This window comes from Sander vitreus, chromosome 9 (assembly GCF_031162955.1).
Source record: "Sander vitreus isolate 19-12246 chromosome 9, sanVit1, whole genome shotgun sequence".
Lineage (NCBI taxonomy): Eukaryota > Metazoa > Chordata > Actinopteri > Perciformes > Percidae > Sander > Sander vitreus.
The window spans coordinates 12,666,498-12,691,744 of NC_135863.1; the positions used below are offsets into that span (position 1 = coordinate 12,666,498).

General features: G+C 39.9%; 2 protein-coding genes and 4 non-coding genes across 6 annotated transcripts; all 6 read left to right on the plus strand.

Annotated features, from left to right (window-relative positions):
- Positions 1-591: 591 nt before the first annotated feature.
- nppc (natriuretic peptide C) lies at positions 592-3,963 on the plus strand. Its single transcript, XM_078258137.1, has 3 exons — positions 592-812; positions 1,959-2,252; positions 3,842-3,963. Exons 1-2 carry the CDS (start codon positions 720-722, stop codon positions 2,229-2,231), a joined length of 366 nt encoding a protein of 121 aa, XP_078114263.1. The 5' UTR covers positions 592-719; the 3' UTR covers positions 2,232-2,252; positions 3,842-3,963.
- A 7,399-nt stretch (positions 3,964-11,362) lies between these two features.
- On the plus strand, positions 11,363-21,035 carry ncl (nucleolin). Its single transcript, XM_078258774.1, has 16 exons — positions 11,363-11,507; positions 12,573-12,671; positions 12,948-13,056; positions 13,604-13,714; positions 14,111-14,338; positions 14,573-14,710; positions 14,929-15,012; positions 15,193-15,316; positions 16,118-16,254; positions 16,660-16,786; positions 17,319-17,455; positions 18,434-18,563; positions 18,910-19,049; positions 19,313-19,439; positions 19,740-20,029; positions 20,249-21,035. Exons 1-16 carry the CDS (start codon positions 11,490-11,492, stop codon positions 20,311-20,313), a joined length of 2,064 nt encoding a protein of 687 aa, XP_078114900.1. The 5' UTR covers positions 11,363-11,489; the 3' UTR covers positions 20,314-21,035.
- LOC144523971 (small nucleolar RNA SNORA57) lies at positions 13,860-13,994 on the plus strand. The gene has a single exon (XR_013502553.1). It is a non-coding gene; the product is annotated as a small nucleolar RNA SNORA57 (small nucleolar RNA).
- LOC144523985 (small nucleolar RNA SNORA57) lies at positions 16,390-16,524 on the plus strand. The gene has a single exon (XR_013502566.1). It is a non-coding gene; the product is annotated as a small nucleolar RNA SNORA57 (small nucleolar RNA).
- On the plus strand, positions 18,133-18,267 carry LOC144523984 (small nucleolar RNA SNORA57). The gene has a single exon (XR_013502565.1). It is a non-coding gene; the product is annotated as a small nucleolar RNA SNORA57 (small nucleolar RNA).
- LOC144523970 (small nucleolar RNA SNORA75) lies at positions 18,673-18,806 on the plus strand. The gene has a single exon (XR_013502552.1). It is a non-coding gene; the product is annotated as a small nucleolar RNA SNORA75 (small nucleolar RNA).
- Positions 21,036-25,247: the final 4,212 nt, after the last annotated feature.

A 25,247-nucleotide genomic window follows, 5' to 3' on the forward strand; every position in this document is an offset into this window, starting at 1 on the left:
ATGACGGGGCAGCTACGAGGCAAACATATCTACGCATTTCTAGTGCGATTTCACTTGTTTAAGATGTGTGCAAGAAAGGGTTTGTTTGGCAAATGACACTTCACATTTGACCATACAATTCCCTGGAACTTCTCTGACAATAAGAGAAATGATTTATTTCCAGTGACAGAATTTTAATTCTCACTTCTCCTGTAAAGAAAATATGTCATTCACACTCTCACAGTAGAATATGTGACTGAGCGTCTGGCATCTTAGAAGTCATTTTTCTGCCAAAGTCGCTCTTCAGCTCTTGACGCGCAGCCTTTGAAACCACCTTGGATTTCAGCCGCTGCATCTCAGCCAGAGGTCTAAAAGTAAAAAAACAAAACAAAAAACTGGGCATTTTGATACCTCATAGCCTATCTCATTTCCTCCAAAGCACCGATGACCGGCGCTTTTATCATTTAATGCATCCCTGGCATGACGTGCTAAGAGGCAGGTAGAGAAAACAGAGAGTTGGCGAGGAAGGAGGACCATTACGCAGGTTATCATGACATCACCACGGGCTGGCTATAAAGCGGTGAGGACTAATACACAGAGTTAGAAGAGCACTTGAGGAGCTTTGGAGTAAAGGACGGACTGAAGACTCTTATGTTTAACAGCTGATTGGCTGCTAATACCGTCCCTCTTTCTGAACTTCAGCGCAGAGGAATCCCTTAAAGAATACAAGACTTGTCAAAATGAACTTGTCGTACTTGGTAGCGTGTGGACTTATGGTCACCCTGCTTTCAGTAAGGATGGGGGCAAAACCTTTATCTCAGACGCAGCAGAAGGTAAGAAGAAGTCACTTATATTCTTATTACTGAGAAATAAAGCAGTTTATTTGCTTCGCACTATTAACCGCTGGGAGCTTAATGCCGCTTCAGAAGTGAACAGCTGTTCTGTGGTCCAGGCAATCGTGACTGTTGTTTTACGCATCATATTTCATATCATTTTAGTCATGCTTAGCAATTCAGCGAGGGCATTTTTTTCCACACCCTGAAACTAAAACATCCCAGTAATTGTGATTCTATCACTCTATATCATAAACAGATAGCATGTTTAATATTAACTCCTTTAGACATTATAACTCCCATATTTTGCTCCCCAGCATTTGCCATTTTTAGCATTTAAGCGCCAAATGAAGTCATTTTGACAAGCTCTCCAATGAAGAAAGAAACCAAAGCCTTTAGGCGGAAACCATTACAAAAAAAAAAAAAAAATCAATATAAGAAGCTATTTTACACGATTAAAATATTTCATCTTGGAATTAAACAAAATTAAACTAAAATAAACTAAACGGGTTTGTGCGTAAAATCTCCATTACGCATAGAATTCGCCTGTAGAAAAACACCGAAACTTCAGAAATGATCATTTGAAATAAAAGTTTTAGTTATTAGCTTCGATGGCTAGAATTTCGGATGGCTGCAAGTGGATGCCACAGCCTGCCTTCAGACCAGAGGAGCGGGCTACAGGCACCTGTCTTATGACCCTTCACTGAAGGCAGCGAGGTCTGAAGTGTCAGAGCTGAACTGTTAAACAGTAAAAATGAAACTAAAGAACCCTTACAGGAAACAAACTACATTGAGGATGTCCTTTGAGGTTTGAATTGAATAACTGCAGCAGTAGTAGTAGTAGTAGTAGTAGTAGTAGTAGTAGTAGTAGTAGTAGACAGGACCACTATCCATCTCATTTAGCCTAATCCTATAGCGGCGTGCGTAAAACTGGGATTTTTTTTTTTTTTTTTTACAATTTCCCTCTTGGCCAATGCACGTGGTGTTTAAGAGTTTAAATACGCACCAAGTTGAATTCCCCCCCTCCAATTTAAAATTAATTATCCAAACGACTGCTCTGCTCAGCGAGTATTTCAATTGTATCCAAACGTGTGCACAACGTGTTTGCTCAAGGGAAGGGATTTATTTTCTCAATCTGTGTTCCAGTCTCTTAGAAGTTTGCTGGGCGAGGAGCTGGCGGAGTTTCTGGAGTCGGAGGAGAGGGAGAGGCGGCTAGACGATGTGCGCTCTCGGATGCGGTTACTGCGAGATTTACGCATGGACACCAAGGCCAGAGGGATGTGGGCTCGTCTCCTTAACGATCAACCTGCACCGAGGAGACACAAATCGGGAAACAAGAAAGGGGGTTCCACGTCGCGGAGTGGCTGCTTTGGACACAAGATGGACAGGATAGGAACCATCAGCGGCATGGGTTGCTAGGGTTGGAGAAGCGCTGTGCTGGTGAGTTTTCTTCAAAGTCACGGTCACACTTCACACTTAGATTGACTATGACCTGACATACTGACATATAGCAGAACCAGGAGGGCAAAAAGGAAGAAAGAATGTGTAGAAGACTAGTGGGGGAGAGAAAAAGAGACAAGGAGAAAAGAGCAAAGACGAGGGTCCTGTGTATAGAAGTATGGTGCAAAATGGATAGGACAGTAGGAAAAAAACAATTGATAATGTCAGGACAGAAAGAAGGTAAGCATTCTTTTTTTTACATTTTCTCTTTTGTCAATGGTCATATAAGGACTCCATTAGGTGACAGATGGAAGTCTTCCTGTTTCATCCAAGGTCCTTAATGTGTATAGTTGCAGAAAGGACTAAGGAAAGCAAGCAAGAAAGACAGAACAAACAAAGAAAAGATGTTCAAGTAATTTTCTCGTTTATCATCATTGTCGCAGGACAGTGTGTGCTTTGCATTCACAGTTAGGCCAGTTTAGAATAAACATCACATCAGAGTGGCAGCAATATAGTGTAGAGTGATGACCATGCATGGTTGTATTCTGTCAGGTGATGAATTTACAGTCAGGGTCAAAGGTCATCTTGATGTAAGAAATCACATTAAGCACAACACATTCCACTATAGCCTATGTCATTAACATCAGCTGGCTGACTGTCTCTTCATTGTGGGAGGAGTTGATACTTGAGATGATATTAAGAAAACATGATGTCTTGAACTTGTGATATCATCAAACCTTGACCTATAGTCTAGCAGTGTTCCCTCTTCAGACAGGAACTCCCTTAACAAGACAGCGGGTAAGCCCACTTAATCTGATGTAAAGTGATGTATTGAAAACAATCCAGTGGGTATTTAGGAAGTCCACTCTTGTATTTACACACATCATCATGAATGATGTGATATCAGGTTTAAGAAAAGAAGAGGACAAAAGGGAGGGAGGTGGGAAGAAGGGATGCAGACAGGCTTACTCACACACATTATAAACACACGGCACCCTGCGGTGGCCAGGATCTTTCTGGGAAACCCGTTAGTGATTTTAACAAACCAACAAAGGGGATGTGGTGCTGAATGAAGTAATGAGGAAGCTATGGGACGCACAATTACACCAGAGGCTTGAGGCCTTTTTTTGCGGTTGCGACAAACTGTGAAATCCTGATGGGGGAGTGTGATTTAGTGACTAACTTGAGTGTGTGTGTGTGTGTGTGTGTGTGTGTGTGTGTGTGTGTGTGTGTGTGTGTGTGTGTGTGTGTGTGTGTGTGTGTGTGTATGTGTGCGTTTTTCATCAGCTGACACCTGTCTTTTTTTCCACAGGGCTGCAATGTATTGTAAATGTGTCAGTCTGTTAGATAAGTGTTCATTGAGGTGAAACAGTTAACTGAAGAGTCAGGGCAACACGCTAACTAAGCATAAAACCGAAAAGTACATTTGGAGATTCAATGATGATGACAGGCTAGATGGCTACGCTACACTACACGAATACACAGTCAATAAAAACTGCTAAATTACTGAATAAATGGACTTGTGTGAATTGAGTTGTTTCAGGATGCTCTGTCTAACCTTACCTTTCCTGTTTCCTCTCTTTCTCTAGATCTCTGGACGATGGGTTGGATAACAAAAGTTCAGTTTGTTCTCACCTGAGGGAGACTTTTTCGGTACAAAAAAGTCAACACGACCAGCATAAACAAAGACTAAGATGACAATGCTACAAAACTCTCATATAAATATATATAATAAATAAAAAAATATATATATATATATATATATATATATATATATATATATATATATATATATACACATATGTGTATACCATACAAATGGTAAACAGATGCATACTACAAGATGGCGGACAATGGTGTAAAAACTACAAACCGCAAAGCTGTATATTGTTGCTGCTGCTGCTGCCGCTGCTGCTGTACATTCATGTACTTCATCTTCCCGTGCATAAATGTATTTATGTTTAAAAAACTATTTATATGTTTATAAAAAGAGATATTTATAAATATGAGTTTTATTTATGTAACATTTTGAAAATGGATGCAAACTGCAGGTCATTTCTGTTTGTAACATTTTTCTTTTGTCTCAAATAGTTGTAAATGTTTTCAAAAATGATAAAAAGAACATTCCATGTGCACTTACATGTATCCTCTCAGGGTTTTATGTTTTAACGAAGTCGGTAAATTTGAGTGACTTGGCTTGCAGGTGAGAGAGTGGTATCTTGGATATGTCAGCTTGTCAGGAGCTAAGAAAAAAGCTGCCTTGTTGTCAGCTCAACCACCACTCATTTCTATGCAGATCAGATTTTGAAAGGTTTCCCTGGCAGCGAGTGTAACACAACTTTCCACACCAATAGGGGACCTACACATCACAGATTTGGAGATGTACAGTGTTATTGGCATCATAGGACCTACCTTTATTCAGTGCCACTTTTACAGCTGGTGCAGAGCAACTGTCTAAGCTTCTTTTATCAACATAAGGTATCCTACAGACACAGTTATACTCCAAGTTGAAAATTGCTTACTGAGGTAAATAGAGACAAACATTACAAAAGAAAATTGAAATATAACATTACCTTGTATAGTCACAATGTGGTTTAATTCCCAAATCACCAACCATGTCCATCCCTAATTGTAAAGAAGTCAGTGGGACAAAGCCTTTAAAAGCAGACATGTTCATGATGTCCCTGTAATCCAGAGTTTTAGCATCCAATGCAATATGAAGAATACATATGGGTGGATTTAGGGGGCAGAGGAACTGAAGAGATTCTTAAAGCAGTACGTTTTCATGTTTTGCTGCAGTAACTCTTGGAACTTGGAAGAAATTCAAGCCTTTTCTTCCACAGTTTTAAGTTTTATGATGATGGTAATAATAATGCCTATCTTTATTTATATGGAGAGCAGATTTTCCAAAGTGAAAGGCATAAAAAGAAAACAGTAAAGTGTACAAATAAGGACATATATATGTGAAATATTCAAAGAAAGAAAGATGGAAACATATAAAAGCAAGTCCATAAAAGTGTGTTTATGAGGAAAACGTGATAATGAATTGAGGTTTCTGAGACAGGTTGTTCCAAGGTCTCGGGGTATAATCACCCAGAAGGCAGTTGAGAGCCAGACAGGCCATAGAGGAAGATCTGTAGGCTCTGATTCTTTTCGGGGAAAGAGTCAAACCTTGGTGTTGAATGTGTTTTAAAGAGTTGTTACCCTTCATGACAAGTGTAAGCTACTGTGGTCACATGTAGATCTAAAAAATTGGATTAGTACAACTAAAGTCAGGGTAACATGGCCTGCACACTATCTGTCTATGCTAAATTTAACTATTTAGGTCCAAATAGTTTTGAGAAATGCTTTTCTACGGTGGCCGACAGGGGCAAACGCCCTGCAACTTAAGAAAACACACACAAGGAAATTAAGAAAACAACTTCATTAATTTGACAACACGTGCGCAGCATTCAGCAAACGCGCTGCAAGTGCACACAACACAATCAAATAGATGAACATGCTGCAAATATGAAACGATGCAAAAAGAAAAGCACAAAAACCCAGAAAACAAATGCAACAAAAAAACGCAGCATCCAGATTACACAACGGAAGTTCTCCAGACCTCTAGAGGGAGCAGCTAGTGGAACAGCTTGGTTTTCGACCCCATGGGGAGAGAGCGCTCTGCCTTTTTATTAGAGTCGGGTATGGCTGCAGCCTGGAGAACACAATAGACTGTATATTAAATTCATATTATTAATTATTTATAACATAATATATTAGTTATATACAGTCTATGCTCCCATCTCATGCCCTCCCGGCTGGTGCCGTCCCCGAGCTTCGGCTTTTCAAAATAAAAGCTAGCGTCTGGTCCGCTATGTCTTTGTACTTTGATGTGTTGGATGTTTGTGAACTAAACAGTACGGCAGTCATGCTAATGAATACAATAACTTTTTCAGCAGATGTCTTACTTACAACACGTTGGAGTTAGCAAAGCAGTTTTGTGTTTTTATGTGCAAGCGGGATTTATTCAGATGTTCGACCCCAAGGGTAACTTGGCTGGTTTACTAAACAGGGAGGGACTATAAATCCTGTCTGTTTTTTGTATTTCAAGAGAGAATTGCTCCACAATATGAATACAGATTGATCACTTATTTTGTTGGTAACCGTTGTTGTATAATCACAACATTACACTATAATATATAAGGCCTATACTTCAGTAATGCGCCTTTCGGACCACAAAATTAAATCCTATCATGTAATATGGCTTAAACAAACGTCAACGTTAAATGCTGATGCAGTTTTAAATGTTTTATTACCACGAGTTTACAGACGTCTCTGCTGATTGAGTATCACCTGTGACCTGAGCTGAGCCACACCCACCAAAAGAGAGAAAACATATCTCAAACATAGACTTAATATTTACAGTCTATGCAGTCTCTCTCTCTCTCTCTCTCTCTCTCTCTCAAGCTGTTCCACTAGCTGCTCCCTCTAGAGGTCTGGAGAACTTCCGTTGTGTAATCTGGATGCTGCGTTTTTTTGTTGCATTAGTTTTCTGGGTTTGTGTGCTTTTCTTTTTGCATTGTTTCATATTTGCAGCGCGTTTATCAATTTGGTTGTGTTGTGTGTATTTGCAGTGCGTTTATGTATTTGGTTGTGTTGTGTGTATTTGCAGTGCGTTTGCTGAATGCTGCACATGTGTTGTCAAATTAATGAAGTTGTTTTCTTAATTTGCTTGTGTTTTGTCTTTTTGTGTGTGTTTTCTTAAGTTGCAGGGCGTTTGCCCCTGTCGGCCACCGTACTTTTCAAACTTACTTAAACGTAATATTTACAGAATGCAAAAAAGTGCTCAACCAAGTACTTTCACATAGATGACTTGCACTAATATACTCCCACACTAGAGGGAAGCATTGAGCCAAGAAAAACGGAAAAGAAACGGAAAGACACCTGTTGCACTATCACACAATGGACCCCATAATTTACCAATCTATGAAAAATATTACATTTGTAAAGGTTGAGTGACTCAGTTGAGAGACTTTGTGTCCACTGTGTTAGATTTTTTTTACATAGCAAAACCTTTTGAATGAATGTCAGTGGCTCAAAAAAAGCACACATCCAAACACACAATCAGGAAATAATTGAAAAGAACAAAAATAATAATGTACAGAGAACTGTGACATTAAAGGGTAAGTGCTACATTCACACTGAAAACACAAAGGCAACACACACACACACACACACACACACACACACACACACACACCTCACATACCGTAGTTGGTGTCCAAATTGCAGGAACACTGCAGTCACAAAAACCTGAGAAAGGAAGCAGTGTGCAAAACATGATAACACCTGTTAAACATGGATAAAGGGACTACACTGAACAGGATATAGCAGCCCCACAGAACTTAATCAACACCACTGTGTCAAACCCAATGCTCCACATTGTGAGCTTTGTTAAACGTTTGTGACTGGACTGCCATCCATTAAAGTTGCATCAAAGGCCAGTGTACAAAAATAAATAACCTTGTGTGAGAGCGCAAATCCTGGCGTCTTATAGAAGCTATAAAGTCTGACAATTGCTCTGAACGGTTGCATATTTTATAAGATTAATTGATGACAATTCAAAAACCAAACATTAATAGGATGAAACTGAAAGCCTCATTCATTGACACCACAGTGGAACATCTCTGTTGAGATTTTCATGACAAAACTTCTTTATATTTTTCATAACCCCAATTATCTTTCTGTTGTTGCCCTTTATAGTGTTCTGAACCATGTTTTTGAAGCATTTGGGGCTGAATTGTATAAAATGCGCCTTATACAGATTTTATGTTATTTTTTATGTCTGAACACTCATAGTAAGGTCCTGGGTAGAGTGTGTGAAAATGTCCTTTATAACTCAAGGAACTACAGATATCAGTATCTATATACAAGTCCAGGAAAGAATATGAAAGTGCTCTAAAGACAATGGGTAGCTCTTGTTACTGACTTTGGGATGTTGGTGTATTACACGTTGACCCTGTTGAGAATTCAAAGTCAAAAACTCATTACAGCAGACAAGAGTTTTTAGTATTTAACTCCATCAGCAATGATGCAAACACTGACAAAAAATATTAACATTTTAATTCAATTGCCAAAGATTTACCAATGTATGCTATAACCAACAATTTACAGTTGTTTAAATCTTACTCTGGCTCCGTTTTGGGTGGTTGCCCAGAAATAAATGTGCATTTCCCAGTGATAACGGAAATCCCTTCTTACCTAAAATCCCAGGATGCATCTATTTCTCTCCCTGCACTTTCTATTTGTTGGATTCAATCAATTTAATCCATCCCTGCAAAACAGCAGTGACTAACAGTTGCAGGAGAATAGCTTTGTCCATTCCATAAATTCAGCATAGTTTATTTGAAAGACAGCAAGAACATATTAATAAAACGTGGGAAGGTGACAGGACTCTTAAATTAGATGCCCTGTTCAATGGCCAGGTATACGATGGCCGAGAGGGGCAAACGCCCTGCAACTTAAGAAAACACACACAAATAGACAAAACACAAGCAAATTAAGAAAACAACTTCATTAATTTGACAACACATGCGCAGCATTCAGCAAACGCGCTGGAAATGCACACAACACAACCAAATGGATAAACGCGCTACAAATATGAAACAATGCAAAAAGAAAAGCACACAAACCCAGAAAACTAATGCAACAAAAAAACGCAGCATCCAGATTACACAATGGAAGTTCTCCAGACCTCTAGAGGGAGCAGCTAGTGGAACAGCTTGATTTTCGACCCCACGGGGGAGAGAGAGAGAGAGAGAGAGAGAGAGAGAGAGAGAGAGAGAGAGAGAGAGACTGTAAATATTAAGTCTATGTTTGAGATATGTTTTCTCTCGTTTGGTGGGTGTGTCTCGGCTCAGGTCACAGGTGATACTCAATCAGCAGAGACGTCTGTAAACTCGTGGTAATAAAACATTTAAAACTGCATCAGCGTTTAATGTTGACGTTTGTTTAAGCCATATTACATGAGAGGGTTTAATTTCGAGGTCCGAAAGGCGCATTACTGAAGTATAGGCCTACCCAAGTGTAATATTGTGATTATACAACAACAGTTACCAACAAAATAAGTGATCAATCTGTATTCATATTGTGGAGCAATTCACTCTTGAAATACAAAAGACAGACAGGATTTATAGTCCCTCCCTGTTTAGTAAACCAGCCAATTTACCCGTGGGGTCGAAAATCTGAATAAATCCTGCTCGCACATATAAACACAAAACTGCTTTGCTAACTCCAACGTGTTGTAAGTAAGACATCTGAAGTTGTTTTCTTAATTTGCTTGTGTTTTGTCTATTTGTGTGTGTTTTCTTAAGTTGCAGGGCGTTTGCCCCTCTCGACCACCGTACAGGTGGAATACAATCCAAACACTTAAAACAGGGACTGATGTTTATGTTGGATGATAGAATTTAAATGCTGAAACATACAACTGATTCTGACTACATGGTTCCAAATCAAACTTGCTGTACATCCCGAATTTCTTTATTTATACAATTCACACTTTACATGAACAAATGTTCCCCTGAATCGCCTTTAACCTCAACCAGTCTTTTCAGTTAAAAAAAAGAAGAATAAGACTAACGAATAAAACTAATAAAACAAAACTAATAAGTTATATTCCTCCTCATTAATAAAATGATGGGTACCCTGTGAGACTCCAGTAATACATACTATGAAAGAGAGATTAAGTCTGTTGGAATGGAAAGTTTTTCTCTACCCACTGCTCTGTGAGGGATGTAAAATGCAATGCTGCCTCTGTGTGGTGTTGAGGGTTAATTACTCAAATGTGCTGTTGGTGTCCCCTGGGATTCAACTGAGTCTTAGATGAAATGCTGTACACTTTGCACACACACACACACACACACACACACACACACACACACACACACACACACACACACACACACACACGCATACACACAGGCTATACAGACTGCTGAAATGAAATTTGTCTAATTTGATCAAACGTTCAAGGACAGCTAGTAAATGGATCTGTGGTGAGATGTCAACTGCTGTTTCCCTGGTCAAGAGTGAACTTTCAATCTCAACATTTAAGCCAACCAACTCTAGATGACAAGTCCTTAAAAATGGAAAATCTTCAATTTTATGACAACTGGGCAAACTCCATCTGCTGAAGAAGATTGAGTGATACATTCAAGCTCCAGAACTGTGACTAAATGGACCTTATAGGGTTTTGTCTATTACTTTAACATGTGTCCTGCCTTGGTGGCTGTCCATTCTGTAGCCCACATTTGTTTTATTTTAGTTTCTTTTTTTATCAATGAAGGAAGAACATATTAAGATATTTTGCTGGAGTAAAAGCGCTAATACTATAATAATAATAGTAAAACTGTAGGCCTAAGTATTATCAGCAAAATGTACTTAAAGTATCAAAAGTAAAAGTCTTAATCTACAAGGTAGGCGTAACTGGCAACTTCATGGAAAATCAATGTAGCCTAGAGCAAATAGCCTAGTTAATTTCTTGTTAAAGTAGTAGGCTACCTCAAAGTTGTAAATTAGACTACTTGAGTTAATCAATTGCGTTCTCCTACTGTACCAATTACTCTGGTGCAAGCGTTCGTCATGGTAGCTACTAGAGGGGTTAGAAGGTATAGAGCAGTGACTGTAAAAATAAGGAGTAGCTTTGCTACTACACGTGGTTGATCGGTGATGGCAACTGGCCAAACCACGTGGTTCATTTAAAACAGCTGCACGGGACATAAAGAGGCTCTGTAGCCTACCACAGTAGATCGGTTTAGTGTGACCATCATAGACCGTTATTAAGTCTATGGTGTCCATACAACACATAAACTAGATAATAAATTAATGTCATACTGTCTTCAGAAACGAAACACTCCGCTTGGACAATAACACATTAGCAAGTGTTTATCCATTTCATGTTTTTATTTCGTGTATTCATTTGTTTATTTATTTATAGGTACCGTTAATTTAAAAAACTATGTAGGCGAGGCGCGGGCACGATGCAAATGTTCCACCTTGTGATTGGTGGAAACAGTCGTGTGGGCGGGTCGACGTGAACGCGCAGAGCAGGAGAGTAACGAGCGCGACTTCGTTTCCTCTGTCTTTCCTGTCCAATGTCCCACAGAGCAGGCTGATCCACGTGTATACGTTAGCTATTTCGTAAATTGTTTCCAAACGTCCAGTTACTTGTGTTTCCTTGAAACACACAACAGCACCATGGTGAAACTAGCAAAGGTAAGTCCAAGTGGCATCAATTTTTATTGTTTCAAGTGTGTGCGTTTGAGATAAAAAGCTGTGTTGTGCTACGCATGAGGCCTTTACGAAGAAGTTGCTGCGTTTGTGTGAAAAACGGAACTGACACCGGGGGGATGTGTCTGCGCATATCTTGCTGCTAATGCTTTATGTTCATTAATTAGCTACACAGTTTCTGAAAGGGTCTACGTGGTCAAAAATGCGCGGTGATATTGAAACCGTATTAAACGTTTTGTCTTGTTCGTGATCGGCCATGTTTGTACCTTCCTGTTGGTTTTCTGGCCTGCTAACGCTTAACCGACTACTCAAGATGGCATTCATGCGCGTTCTCGATGGTAAGCATGGAGTTTAGCGATGCATAGAAGACGGATCAAATAATGGCCAAACACGTTTGCCAACTAATACCAACATTTATTAATGAACTATTTGAAGACATGACATTTACTATATTTAACGTTGACGTGTAGTAAATTGTTAGCATGGTGGTTAAAAGAGCCAATGCAAAGCCGGAGTTTATTTCATAGTTGTTGGCATAATATATATATATATATATATATATATATATATGGTTCACCGAGTTTTCTTTAACTGACGTTAACAGTTTACATTAAAGTTGGTTGCCCTTCTTCCTACAGCCGTTTTTCTTTATCTGCTCAGCATGCGTTTAGAACCCCGTCTACAAACTGCTAAATGTAGCCAGCATGCTAGCAGACCGACCTCCTGAGCTCCACGTGGTTTGTGCGCCTGCTCGGAGACACGCGGTGAACAACCAAAACCGAGAAACCAGATTACCGCCCAGACACTAAACGTGGCTCATGTTTAACCCACGGAAATGATTATTTGGTACATTAATTAAATCGTCATTTTTCGTGGCAGTGTGAGTTAACTTTAAAGTACCCCATGGTGTTTAAAACCCCCAATGTTGCTAAGCATGCTGAAACGGAGACCCTGAGTACCATACTCCTGACTTTTTTTTTAATTCTGTAGCGAAACCTGTGCTTTGAATCAGCAAAGTTTAAGTGTTTTTTTTGCATTTTATCCTTGCAGGCAGCAAGCAAGCAAGCAACACAGAAGAAAAAAGCCCCTCCACCCCCCAAAGAAGTGGAGGAGGAATCTAGTGAAGAGGACAGCAGTGATGAGGAAGAGGTATTGTATATATTTTTTGTATTGTATTATGTTTGTTGAAGTCTTAATCCAGTCAATATATTTAGATTCTAAGTCACTATTTTAAAGTTTCTCATTACTTTCGGATTCTATGTCAATATTCAGTTACCAAGTTTACTTTGAGATATTAAGCCAATATTTTGAGAGATTAAGTCATATAAATTAATAAAGGATATTTCTGAGCAACTAAATAAAAAAATGTAGTTTTTAAGTTTGTGTGTATGTGTATATATATAATTATTAATTTTTTTTTTACAGACTCCTCCCCCTAAAGTGGTGAAGAAAGCCACACCAGCAAAAGCTACACCAGTCGTTAAAAATGGTGCTGCTGCCAAAAAAGCAGAAAGTGAGGATGATGACGATTCTGGTAAGTAATAATATTCAGCACACCCATATTAATTGGATGTAAGAATCTACAAAAGTCTAACCACAAGGTCCATTTAGGAGCTTTTGATTGTATTGCACAATCTTACTTTGAAGCACTTTGTGTATCAGCTAAAAATGTCATTGCAGTGATGGGGATAGTTTTTTCTATAGACAAAAGAAATAAAACATGCATATTACCTTTTTGGGTGTGCCATCCAAATGTATGGGAAATGGTGATTCACTAAATTATAACCTTGTGATGCAAGACCATAAATCAATTAGAAGTTTAAAGTTTTTTTTTTTCTTTCTCTCTCTTTCAATTAGTTCCAGTGATGTGTTGATTTAACTTGAGAAAGCAATGGCCATATGTCTGTACACAGTATTGGTCAACACACTGCGTTTGCTCCAATAGTCCTTAGCTTATTGTTCATTTGCCACACAAATACTATAAAGGTGTATTTGGACACATTCACACTCGCTACAAATGTGGACTTCCTGCGTTGTCTTGGATTTTAGTTAACTATTGTGCTTTGTCAATCACCCTACAGAGGAGGAGTCTGAAGATGATGTTCCCCCACCAAAAAAGACCCCTGCAAAGGCTAAACCTGCACCAGCCAAAGCAGCTCCTGCAAAGGCGGAGGAGTCTGATGAAGACGACGGTAGGACCTACAGCATTACATTGCTAATTTCAGAAGGAAAATGTATATATTTTTTTGTGCCATGTTAAAGTAACCATTGGTCATAGAATTAGATTAAATAATTCCAACTCGCATATTATTACATTTTAAGAAAATTGCCACACACCCTCCATTTCTTGGCATGCATGTTTATCCAGTACTCATGTGTGTAATGTACGGAGGAAAAGTAAATGCAGCGCTATGTCTTCGGTACCGGTGTGTTTAATGTCTGCCGGTTCTATCCTCAATCACTGTTACATTCTTGAGTTTTGGCTGTGTCTAAAAGGGGTTTCGCTCCTGCAGATTTTCTCAAAATAGATTATCATGCACTTACCTTTTTGCTAAAATTCATGATGCTCATGTTTGTATTGCATCTAGATGAATCTGAAGAAGAGACCCCACCACCCAAGAAGGCTGCAGCTAAACCAGCTGCCAAGCCCCCAGTGAAGGCTAAACCTGCAAAGGAGTCTTCTGATGAAGATGACTCAGAGGAAGAGGCCCCACCTCCCAAAAAGACTACTCCAGCTAAACCAGCTGCCAAACCAGCTGCAAAGGCTGCCAAAGAGGAGTCTGATGATGATGATGACGACGATGATGATGAAGATGGTTGGAACAAACTTTTGATTACTTTTAATCTTATTTTTAGTGTATCTTTAATATTGATGATACTGTTGGAGTTACTGACTTGTGAGCTGCAGTCATAGAGTATATGATGATCAACAAGGGACTTAATACTGATTTTGTTTGATGTCACCTTTATATGGATCTGATGCAGGTTGTCATTTGTTTTAATTTGGTCACAATGACTGATAACTTTTAACAATAATTGTGATTCTCCAGATTCTGAAGAGGAGATGGACACCACCCCTGCTCCAGCAAAGGCAAAGAAAGCCGGCATGGTCAAGGCCAAGGAAGAATCGGAGGAGGAGGATGATGATGATGATGATGAAGACGACGACGACGAGGAGGAGGAGGAGGGTGAGTTTTGGTGACACGAACGGCTGCAAAAACCAGGCTAAAGTTGCTATATTGATAAGGGCAAATGGAAACATACACTTGAAATCAACATAACTGAAAGATTATTTAATCCTTACAGTACAGTTTAACACCATCGGCCTGTTACAGACTTTCTTCCTCTGTCTTGGCTGAATCAATGTCATTGAATTTAAGATTTTGCAACACTCTTGTCTTTACAGAAGCCCCAGTGACCCCTGCAAAGAGGAAGGCAGAGGGCAAGAAGGACACACCTGCTGCCAAGAAAGCAAAGGCAGAAGGCGACGGTAGAAATAATCCATTGACAGTCAATCAAATTTCAACATATTTCATTATGATGATCAACAAGGGACTTAATACTGATGTGTGATGTCACCTTTATTATTCTGAATCTGCCTGGCTAAATTAATTCAAACAAATGACACACAAAATGTAACTAAATGAAAATGTACTTTCCCATTCACCAGGATTCTGTCTATTTATTGGAAACTTGAACTCCAACAAAGACTTTGAAGAAATCAAGGAAGGCCTGAGAAAATTCTTCTCCAAGAACAGCCTTGAGGTCGCTGATGTCCGATTGGGTGGATCCAAGTAAGCGATCAATTGCCAAACAAATCTTAGCAACATTGTCGTACATACTGTCAGTCAGTACTTGTTTGTAATTAGAGATGGTCCGATATCATTTTTTGCTTCCCGATACCGATTCTGATACCTGAACTTGCGTATCGGCCGATACCGAGTACCGATCTGATACCAGTGTGTCATATTTTATTATGTTTTAACAGCTGTATACTACTATCCCTGTATGGATGTGATATTATTTCTATCTTTGTTGTCGGTCTGGCTCAGGTTAAACTCTTTGTGAAACATGAATGCCACAGAACGTTCTGTTATTCTGCAGTTTGAGACCGCCAGTTATAACGGAAAAAGAACAAACTACTTTAACGTAGCTATTCTTTAGGGCTTCACTACATGGTATCGGATTGATGCATGAACTCTAGTACTTCCCGATACCAGCGTTTTAGGCAGTATCGGCGCCGATACCGATGCTGGTATCGGAACATCTCTATTTGTAATGCACAGAGGTGTGTTTGTGGAATACATAAACTGGTAACAATCTAGTATTACTGCTGGACGTCATCTAAGAATGTTGGCTTAAATGTTTTGTTACATTTTGAATACTCTAAATTGACCCTTGTGTTAGTAGTTAGCTTTTGGTAGACATTTTTTAATTTGGCAGACTTCACAAAGTATCCCCCACCCCAAAACAATGAAATTGATGTTGATGCAACCAAATACGTTGCTTTTAACCTGGCTTTAAGCAAGTTCTGGGAATCTTTTCTATCTTGAAACTGGAATGTCTAATGGTTCTTGCATGACTTGCTTCAACAGGAAATTTGGTTATGTGGATTTTGCATCTGAGGAAGACATGCAGAAGGCACTGGAGCTCAATGGCAAGAAGGTCATGGGTCAGGAGTTGAAGTTGGACAGGGCCCGAAGCAAAGACAGCTCACAGGAGGGCAAGAAGGGTAATAAAAATAAATAATAAAAGGCTGCTATCAGAATGTATGTTACGAACAGTAAAAACTGGAAAGTTCCAAGCAGTCATCTTTGGCGGTTTAAAATGTCTGCCTTTTTTACATTCTAAGAAAATACTCGCACACCCTCCATTTCTTGGCATGCATGTTTATCCAGTACTCATGTGTGTAATGTACGGAGGAAAAGTAAATGCAGCGCTATGTCTTCGGTACCGGTGTGTTTAATGTCTGCCGGTTCTATCCTCAATCGCTGTTACATTCTTGGGTTTTATGGCTTTTAGTGCGAGTTTCTCAAAATGAATTGTCCATGCACTTAAATGAATTTTTCTGTGTTGAGTCCTAACTTTGGCAATTTCTCAGAATTGAGAAATTCTGACATTGACATTTATCCCACAGAGCGGGATGCACGGACACTGTTTGTGAAAAACCTTCCCTTCTCGGCGACGGCTGATGACCTGAAGGAAGTCTTTGAAGATGCAGTTGACGTCAGGTTACCTCCAGGCCAGAACGGTTCAAACAGGGGGTAAGAACAAGCCAGCATTAAATATAGAAGTAGTTGTTGGCTTATTTTCTTAGTTCAGATGATGTTGCTAGAGAAAATTATGAACACGAGAGCGCCGTGAGAGCCCTACAAGCTAACCTTGGATGGAGAAATCCTGAACAGTGTAGGAAACTGACTTACCCTTAAGGTGTGGACACACAGAGCCGACGGCCAAACGTCGGCAGAAAAGGCAGTTGGTCTGAGTCAAACAACTACCTCGGGAACACACCAAAGCGACGAGACGTAATACGTCTCCATAACAGCAGGCAGTGCTACGGACGGACGACGGCATGGAACACACCGAACGGAATCGAGTCACTGACCTCGCCAGACTGTCCAATGGCCGGTTATCGGCTCTGTGTCCATACCTCTTAGGCTGTAGTTGTAGCGTTCAAGTGTCTAGTTTTTTATTTCCTAGTAAACCTGCTATTAATATACAGTTGACCAGAACTTGGGTTGGTTTTGGGCTACACTATACTTGTTCTAGACAAACTTTTTTTTCTCCTTTTGACAGCATTGCTTACATCGAGTTCAAAACTGAAGCTGAAGCAGAGAAGATGCTGGAGGAGGCTCAGGGAGCCGACGTACAGGGGCGCTCCATCATGGTCGACTATGTTGGAGATAAGAGCCAGAAAGGCGCCATGGTGGCAGGTAATTCCTCAGAAATCTTGTAAAGCTATGAAGCTAGCATTGGTATTTAAACTGAGACTTCAGTAAAGTGGTAGTTTGTATGCAATTTATTTATATTATAAAATATATTCTGTGATTATAGCAGAATGTTTTATAGTAGAGAATCAGAAGCAGGGCATGACTGAAGTGTGGGTGAGAACGTTTATTTTAAGGGGTTGACTATGAAGCAGCTCCTGCAGGAACATAGTTAGCTCTCTATGCTAATGATTACTGCATTGCTCCATGTATGTTTATTTGTGCACCTATTGTAGTGGTAAACACGCAGCTTGATAATTGACTCCAATGTGTTTTTGTGTCATTGAAACATGTTAATTATTTGCTTCAAATCAAGACTAATAACTTAATATATGGATTATTTTAACTATAATTATAAAGCTCTATACCATGTTGTACATGTATTCACATGTCACTGTGATTACGTATCTTAATTAAAAGGGGAAGCTGCCTTTCTTTGTGGCCGGTTATGATGCAAATCATTTATTACATCCAGGAGATCAAAGAAAATGCCTCTCCATCCTTGTCTTACCAGTCTCGCTATCTATGTATGTTAAGGAAAGTAAAAACTGGAATATTCCAAGCAGTCAACTTTGGCAGGTCAAAATTTCTACCCTTTACATTCTAAGAAAATTGCCACACACCCTCCATTTCTTGGCATGCATGTTTATCCAGTACTCATGTGTGTAATGTACGGAGGTAAAGTAAATGCAGCGCTATGTCTTCGGTACCGGTGTGTTTAATGTCTGCCGGTTCTATCCTCAATCGCTGTTACATTCTTGTCTTTGGTGGCTTCTCAAAATGAATTGCCATGCACTTTCTTGCTGAACTTAATGATTCTCTGGTGTGTGTTGGTCTAGAGGAGTCCAAACTTTGGCAGTCTAAACATTTTATTTTAATTAAAACTGTTTGTCTCACCGGTCTGATTTCTTTTCATCCCTGTAGCGTCAGGAGCAGCCAGTAAAACACTGGTGGTGAATAATCTGGCCTTCACTGCCACAGAGGAAGCCCTGCAATCCACATTTGAGAAGGCAGTCTCCATTAGGATTCCACAAAGAGATGGCAGACCTAAAGGGTAAGTCTCTGTAATGACGCTGTGTTGATGGGTCCAAGGAGGATTTACTATCTTTCTATGGATTGTCATTTTTCATCCTTAAAACTAGCATTACATCTGAAACTGCTACACCTTCTCATGAGCTCCTCTTAATCTTGCCCATGATTATGCATGGATTCGCACGAGAAGCAGAGTCAATGTACAGTTAGAACACGCTCACTCTACTCTCATATGGGTGATGCCTATGTCTGTTGTGCAACAAGTATAAATTGAGGAATCTTACCACTAAACCCCCCCAGCATTTTGTAGTTATTTTTTGGTAGATAAGTGTTTACCGTTTTACTAATGTTATACATGTTTTCCTTAGTTTTGCTTTTGTAGAGTTTGAGAGTACAGATGATGCCAAGGACGCTCTGGAAAACCTCAACAACACAGATATTGAAGGCCGGTCGATCCGACTGGAGTACAGCCAGAACAGTGGCAGGGACGGGGGCAGAGGAAACTCGGGTAGGTCTGCAAACTTTATCAAGGCACATTTTAAAATGTGGTCTGGTTGGTTATCCCAAATCGATTCAAAGAAAGTGGTAGCACGAAAGTTGGTCACCATGGCCAGGTGTGGTGACAATCTGACCCCCTGAAACTCGATTACGATAAAAAAAGTCAAGTCCCGATCTGGTCTGTGCATGACGCTTGAGCTTGAAGTATTTGTCCAGATCTAGATCTAAACCAGCTGTGTATAAAATTCAATAATGGCTTCTCTTTGCTACCAGGTCCAACAAAAACCCTCTTCGTCAAGGGTCTCTCTGAGGACACAACAGACCAGACCCTCAAGGATGCGTTTGAGGGTGCTGCAGCAGCCAGGATAGTCACAGACAGAGAAACGGGGTCATCAAAAGGGTAAGTTTGTAGAATTTTAAATATTCCCTGTGGCTGTTCAATCTTTTCGTGAGCACCTCATGTCTTATGTGAAACACAATAATATGGGCGACCTGAACTTAAAGTATTGTGAAATGCATTCTTACTTTCTTAGGAAGTATTAAATCAGTTTTCCAATTTGAGCTGATTATTTAAACCAATCGCAATGTGTAATTTTAGCTATGTTGGTAGGAATTCCTGTTCTAATGCCAAATCAATTAGTCTCCATGTTACCATTTTAGTGAAGTATAACTGAGCCCTTTACTTCGCCTTCCCCCGCAGCTTCGGCTTTGTGGACTTTCACAACGAGGACGACTGCAAGGCAGCCAAGGAGGCCATGGAGGACGGCGAGATCGATGGCAGCAAGGTGACCCTGGACTACGCTAAGCCCAAGGGTGAAGGTGGCTTCCGTGGAGGTCGAGGTGGTGGTGGATTTGGCGGCCGTGGCGGTGGCAGAGGTGGTCGTGGTGGTTTTGGCGGCGGCGGTTTTGGAGGTGGATTTGGCGGCCGAGGTGGTGGCAGAGGAAGGGGAGGCCCCCGTGGAGGTGGACGCGGACGTGGTGGCTTTGGAGGTAATCAAACACCGGCTAATGTCTGAGCAGCTAAAGTTTAGGTGTTGAAACGTGGGGACAAGCAATATAAGCAATCTGAGGTTTCATAGTTCTCATAATCAGAAAATGTCAGTCAATATTTTGGCAAAAGTTAAGGAGCTGATGTTGGCCAACTTAATATTTTGAGTTTAACTTAAAGATGCTGGCCAGTGAACTAATTTTCCTTTGTTTTTATTTTAGGTGGAAGAGGTGGCGGTGGATTTGGAGCCAAACCCCAGGGGAAGAAAATCAAGTTTGATGACTAAATCCTTAGTCTATTTTACTTTTTGAATGGACTCTGGTTTCATCACTTTTCAGAGCTTTTGGACATTCCAGAAAGCGTCATTGATATATATTTAACTGTTAATGGGCATTTTAGCCCTTTATTTAGAGCCCTCAAACCTTCCCCATCCTTGTGTGCCAGAATGGTACTTTTGACCTTCTCAGCTGAAGTGCTTTGTGAGTACTGAATGTCCCAAATGCGAACCTGTACCTCTCGCCCTCATTAGTTTACTTGCTTTTCCGAAGGAGTAAAAATGGAACGGGTCTGGCAAACAAGTTTGCTGTAATAAAATACGTTTGTCTATGTCAGATACATTGTGTAAATTTAAACAGTTTGTATGATTTCATTTTACCTTTTTGTAAAAAAAATACACTTGTATCCATATTTTTTTTGTTTTTACTTTGTCATTTAGTTTGCTTTAGCTGCCAAGTTTTACTGTAATGTGCGAAACATATTTTGATAGATGATTTGAGTCAGTGCTCCAAGAGTTGGATGTTAAGGAAATGGCAAAGATGTTCTGTCATGTTTGTTTTGGTGGGGCACAATCAGTGTCGGTGTCACAGAGGACGACGTACCTCTTCTCTATGTAACATAAAATATTTGTAGTGCATTGACAACTTTTTTTTTTTTGTTTTTTTTCCCCCATCTGAGAATCTTAAGATTTTCACGTGATTAAATAAAACCTTGTAGGTGGTGATTTTTAAATGTCTGTCCTAATTGCACCTGTGTAAATCTGAAGCATTGAATAAGTATCGGCAGCTTCCCAGAGGCTTGAAATGCTTGTCAGAATGGAAGCCGTTAGAGCTAACTACATCTTATGCAATACAACATCCCTGCAATAAATTCTACCTTTGTGAAACTTGAAGCATTTGTCAGGACTGACCATTGTTGGTTCAACTCTAGTAATTATGGAGAATGATTTTATGGTGCTGTTGTATTGCATTAAGTTGGGTGTTTATAAAGAGTGTTAAACCCAGCTTACATAAATGGGAATGGACACTTGAAACCTGCTGTTTATGATGTATACATAAATGGATGGAAGGTCCTATTTGTAAGCCTAAAAAAATGTAGGTCTGCTGGATGAGTCCATTTACTCCACAAGGTGGCAGTGTCTGGTAACTTTTTGGTGTAATGACAGCTCAGACTAAGGTCTGTTCTTCAAATGGGGAAACTGCCTCCTGAGTAATCAAGTGATGCTGAATTGGACATGGTTAGTGTTACTTTGCCTAAACTGCCCTCAGAGTTGTTAGGCTCTAAAACCATCAAGCATGCAAGGGGGGCTCTATCACTTTATTCACTGTAAATTCCAGTGGTTAAACCCCTTTAGGTGCAAAAGTAAAGCGGATGACATACATTGTGGAGACTCCTGTTGAATGGAAATTGAGAGGCTGTAGAAACTATCATTTGTATGCCATTGTTGATACATCCCGTGCTTTGGTGATACCTTTGAGACTTGGCTGAGAAAGCTATAAAACTGCTGAAAATAATCAAGATTTTGGTACAACCTATCAGCATTTTAAAAATCATAAGCTTTATGGTACATGCATGCTTAGGCATACAAGGTATTTAACTGCAGTTAGTAGCTGTACTTTAGGTATACTTACACCGTGCCAAGAACAAATGTACAGGGAGATCAGCATAGATGGTGAAAACAGGTCTGTTACTGTAAAATCTTAAATTCCTGATCTCATGGGGACTCTGTGACTTTAACAGTGACCCTGAGCTGCTAGGCAGGTCTCTCGTCAGTGACACTACCAGACGGGACAGCAGTATGCTGTCATCCCTTGGTCCTGGTAGTTCAACAGGGATCTTTGTTCCTGAAGGTGCCTGGGCTGGAGGCCCTGATGATGATGGCACCACTGAATACCTCCATTTAGAGATTTGTTGCCCCCCGCCTTGAACAGTGACAGAGGTCACACTAGCTTTTCTCTGTGGCGTTATGTCAGCCGTCTAGAATGACCTGTGTGCTTTCTTTTTTATCTTTGAGTTTACCGAGTGCTGTTTTTTCAGTTCAGCTCACTGTCATATTGGTATATTATTTCTCGTTTGTTTTTCTATTCAACAGTCAGCCTCAGTCGCAGTAGAGTTTACAATAGAATAGGCTTTCGTATCTAGCTGCAAGCCAGCCAGCATCAAGTTCTAATATTTCTAAGAATAGTTATAGAAGGAAGAATATATATATTTTTTCAGCATAATATAGAAAGTTATAGGACAAAATGTTTAAGGTAGGTGAGAGTGCTGTATTTTTGACACTCTAATGCCAAGCCATAAGCATCTTTTAATAAAGCTTTGACACTGAGTCAATGTGGCTTTGTGAAGAGGAGAGAGGACAAAGACTGATACTTTATCTCATTTGTTTAGTGGCTGATCTAAATAGGACCCTCTTTAAATGGGAGAATATAGCTCAGAGTCCTCTTCACAGTGGATCTTTGTCAAGTACATGGTGTCCTATAGCACAGATGCACTATGAAGTCGCATTGTCTTGGCCTCTTTTCCAGTGTGATTTGGGATGTTGGGCACTACACTTTCCTTATCTGCTGAGTGAGCATAGAAATAATAATTTATCTTCTTCACATTTCCGGGATGTATGTAATAGAGAAGACATTATTGTGTGCTTTGTTTTATCGTGGAATAACATGGAATCTGATGTTTATATTCCTAATAGTTCATTATGCACCAATGGTAAGATCAGTTTTCACCAATGACCGGTAAGATGTAGTTCCTTTGTTGTGCTGGATAGTTTTGGTTTGAGGAAGTCACATGTACACGTTCATTTACATGTTATAGTTATACTGTATGTTGACGTGAACCACAGTGTCCTATGTTTACTGTGTACACACTGTATTACGCACATTTTTTTGTATTGACATCAGATAAGCTGCTGGTTGTCACGCAGTATTTTGCTGACTATACCTTCGGACAGACCCAGGCTAGCTGCTTCAAGTCTTTTTGCTAAGCTAAGCTACCCAGCTGCTGGCTCCAGCTACATATTTATTTTAGAAATAGGTATCATTCTTGTTATCTAACTCTCAGCAAGAAAACAAATTGTGTTTCCCAAAACTATTCTTATAAGAGTCATGGGTCATTTCCAGTCTTTGTGCTAAGCTAAGCTGTAGCTTCATATTTAGCATAAAGACAGAATAAGTAGACATACTTTATTAAGACCTACTTTATTAAAGTATGCAGATTTAAGACTTTATTATACAAATTACACACACACACAGGCCCGAAAAACACATGCAAACAGGACCTATAAACATGCATTAAATGAAAAGATGTCAGAGCGAGGGGTTGGGGGTGCAGTGCCCAGAAATTGAATTGGCAACTCCGTTTGGGGACTTGAGATGGCAACCCTCCGGTTCCCCAGCCAAGTCCCCACGGACTGAGCTACTACCACCCAGACTGGTATTGTTCCTCTCATCTAACTCTTGGCAAGAAAGAGAATTAGTGTATTTCCTAAAATGTCAAATTATTTCTGTAACCACAGCATAGAGGTATATGTTTGTTTCCCAGCATTATACGTACAGTGGACACATATTATTCAGTTGTAATTAATGTTTTTATTTAGCCTCTGAATTCCCCCATTTCTCATACACCATTCTCTCCTGACGGTAATAGTGATTATTTAGCTCCTAAATCCATTTTTTTCCAAATGATTGCTTAGAGATAATGTAAGTGTTTTTTTGTCATATCCTCCAGACAGCCATTTGTTGTCATGTGTTTCTCTACAGGACAACATTTGGCTTGTTTGAATATTTGTGTGATCATCCATCAAACTATTGATAATATTGGATGTAAAGTCACATTTGGTGATCTGGAACACTATATTCCGTTAAGTGATCAGCAGTAATGTAATTCTGGGTGGAGATGTGGACATGGTTGAGGAGTACAGATACCTGGGTGTCAACATCGACAACAGGCTGAACTGTAAAATCAACAGCACTGCTGTTTACAAGAAGGGGATGAGCATACTCTATTTCCTGAGGAAGCTGAGATCCTTCAACGTGTGCAGCAGAATGTTGGAGATGTTCTACCAGTCTGTGTGACTGAACAAACTGATCAGGAAGGCTGGCTCCATTATTGGCTGCAAACAGGAGACATTTGAAGCTGTGGTGGAGAGGAGGTCACTGAACAAACTGTTATCTATCATGGATAACGCAGACCACCCTCTCCACCCCACACTGGTCCAACAGAGGAGCACATTCTCTAAGAGGCTCCGACAGCTTCGATGTCGCATGGACCGCTACAGGAAATCATTCCAATTAAACTTTTTAACACTTCATCACTGAGTGTGAGATAAGACTCATATACATCACAACTGCACTGAATGCACCTTGCACAACCTTGTACAATAGGTTTATCTACATCCTATCATGACTATTGAATTTCCAAATTGTATATATTTTAAATATTGCTCGTGTAGTATTCTATTATTATGTCATGTATATTGTTTCCTATTATTTAATGTATACTCTGTATGTGGGCTGTGTGTCTGATATTTTGCTGCTGCAACACCGTTATTTCCCATTTTTTGGGATCAATAAAAATCTATCTATCTATCTATCTATCTACAGTACACATGATTTGTAATAACTGGCTCATCATGCTGTATGATATGTTCTGTGATGCCTGAGCTGATAGAGAAGCTATAGCCAGCAGGCTGTAGGTTGAGGAATGTTCTTTTTAATTTAAGCCTAAGCAACAACATTCCCATCTTTAGCCATGCCGATGATGTTACTCCAGAGGCCTTTGAAGAAAATAGAGGGCTAGTGTGAAAGCCTGTAGCCCCTTCCAGCCGACCCCATTGGCCATGCTGACATCAAAAGCTTCCTCCAATTAGTGTCAACAAATATGCAGCTCCTGGTCTGTGGCAGGCAGGTTGGAAAGCTGGGTGTGGGGTTCATACAGTCAACTATC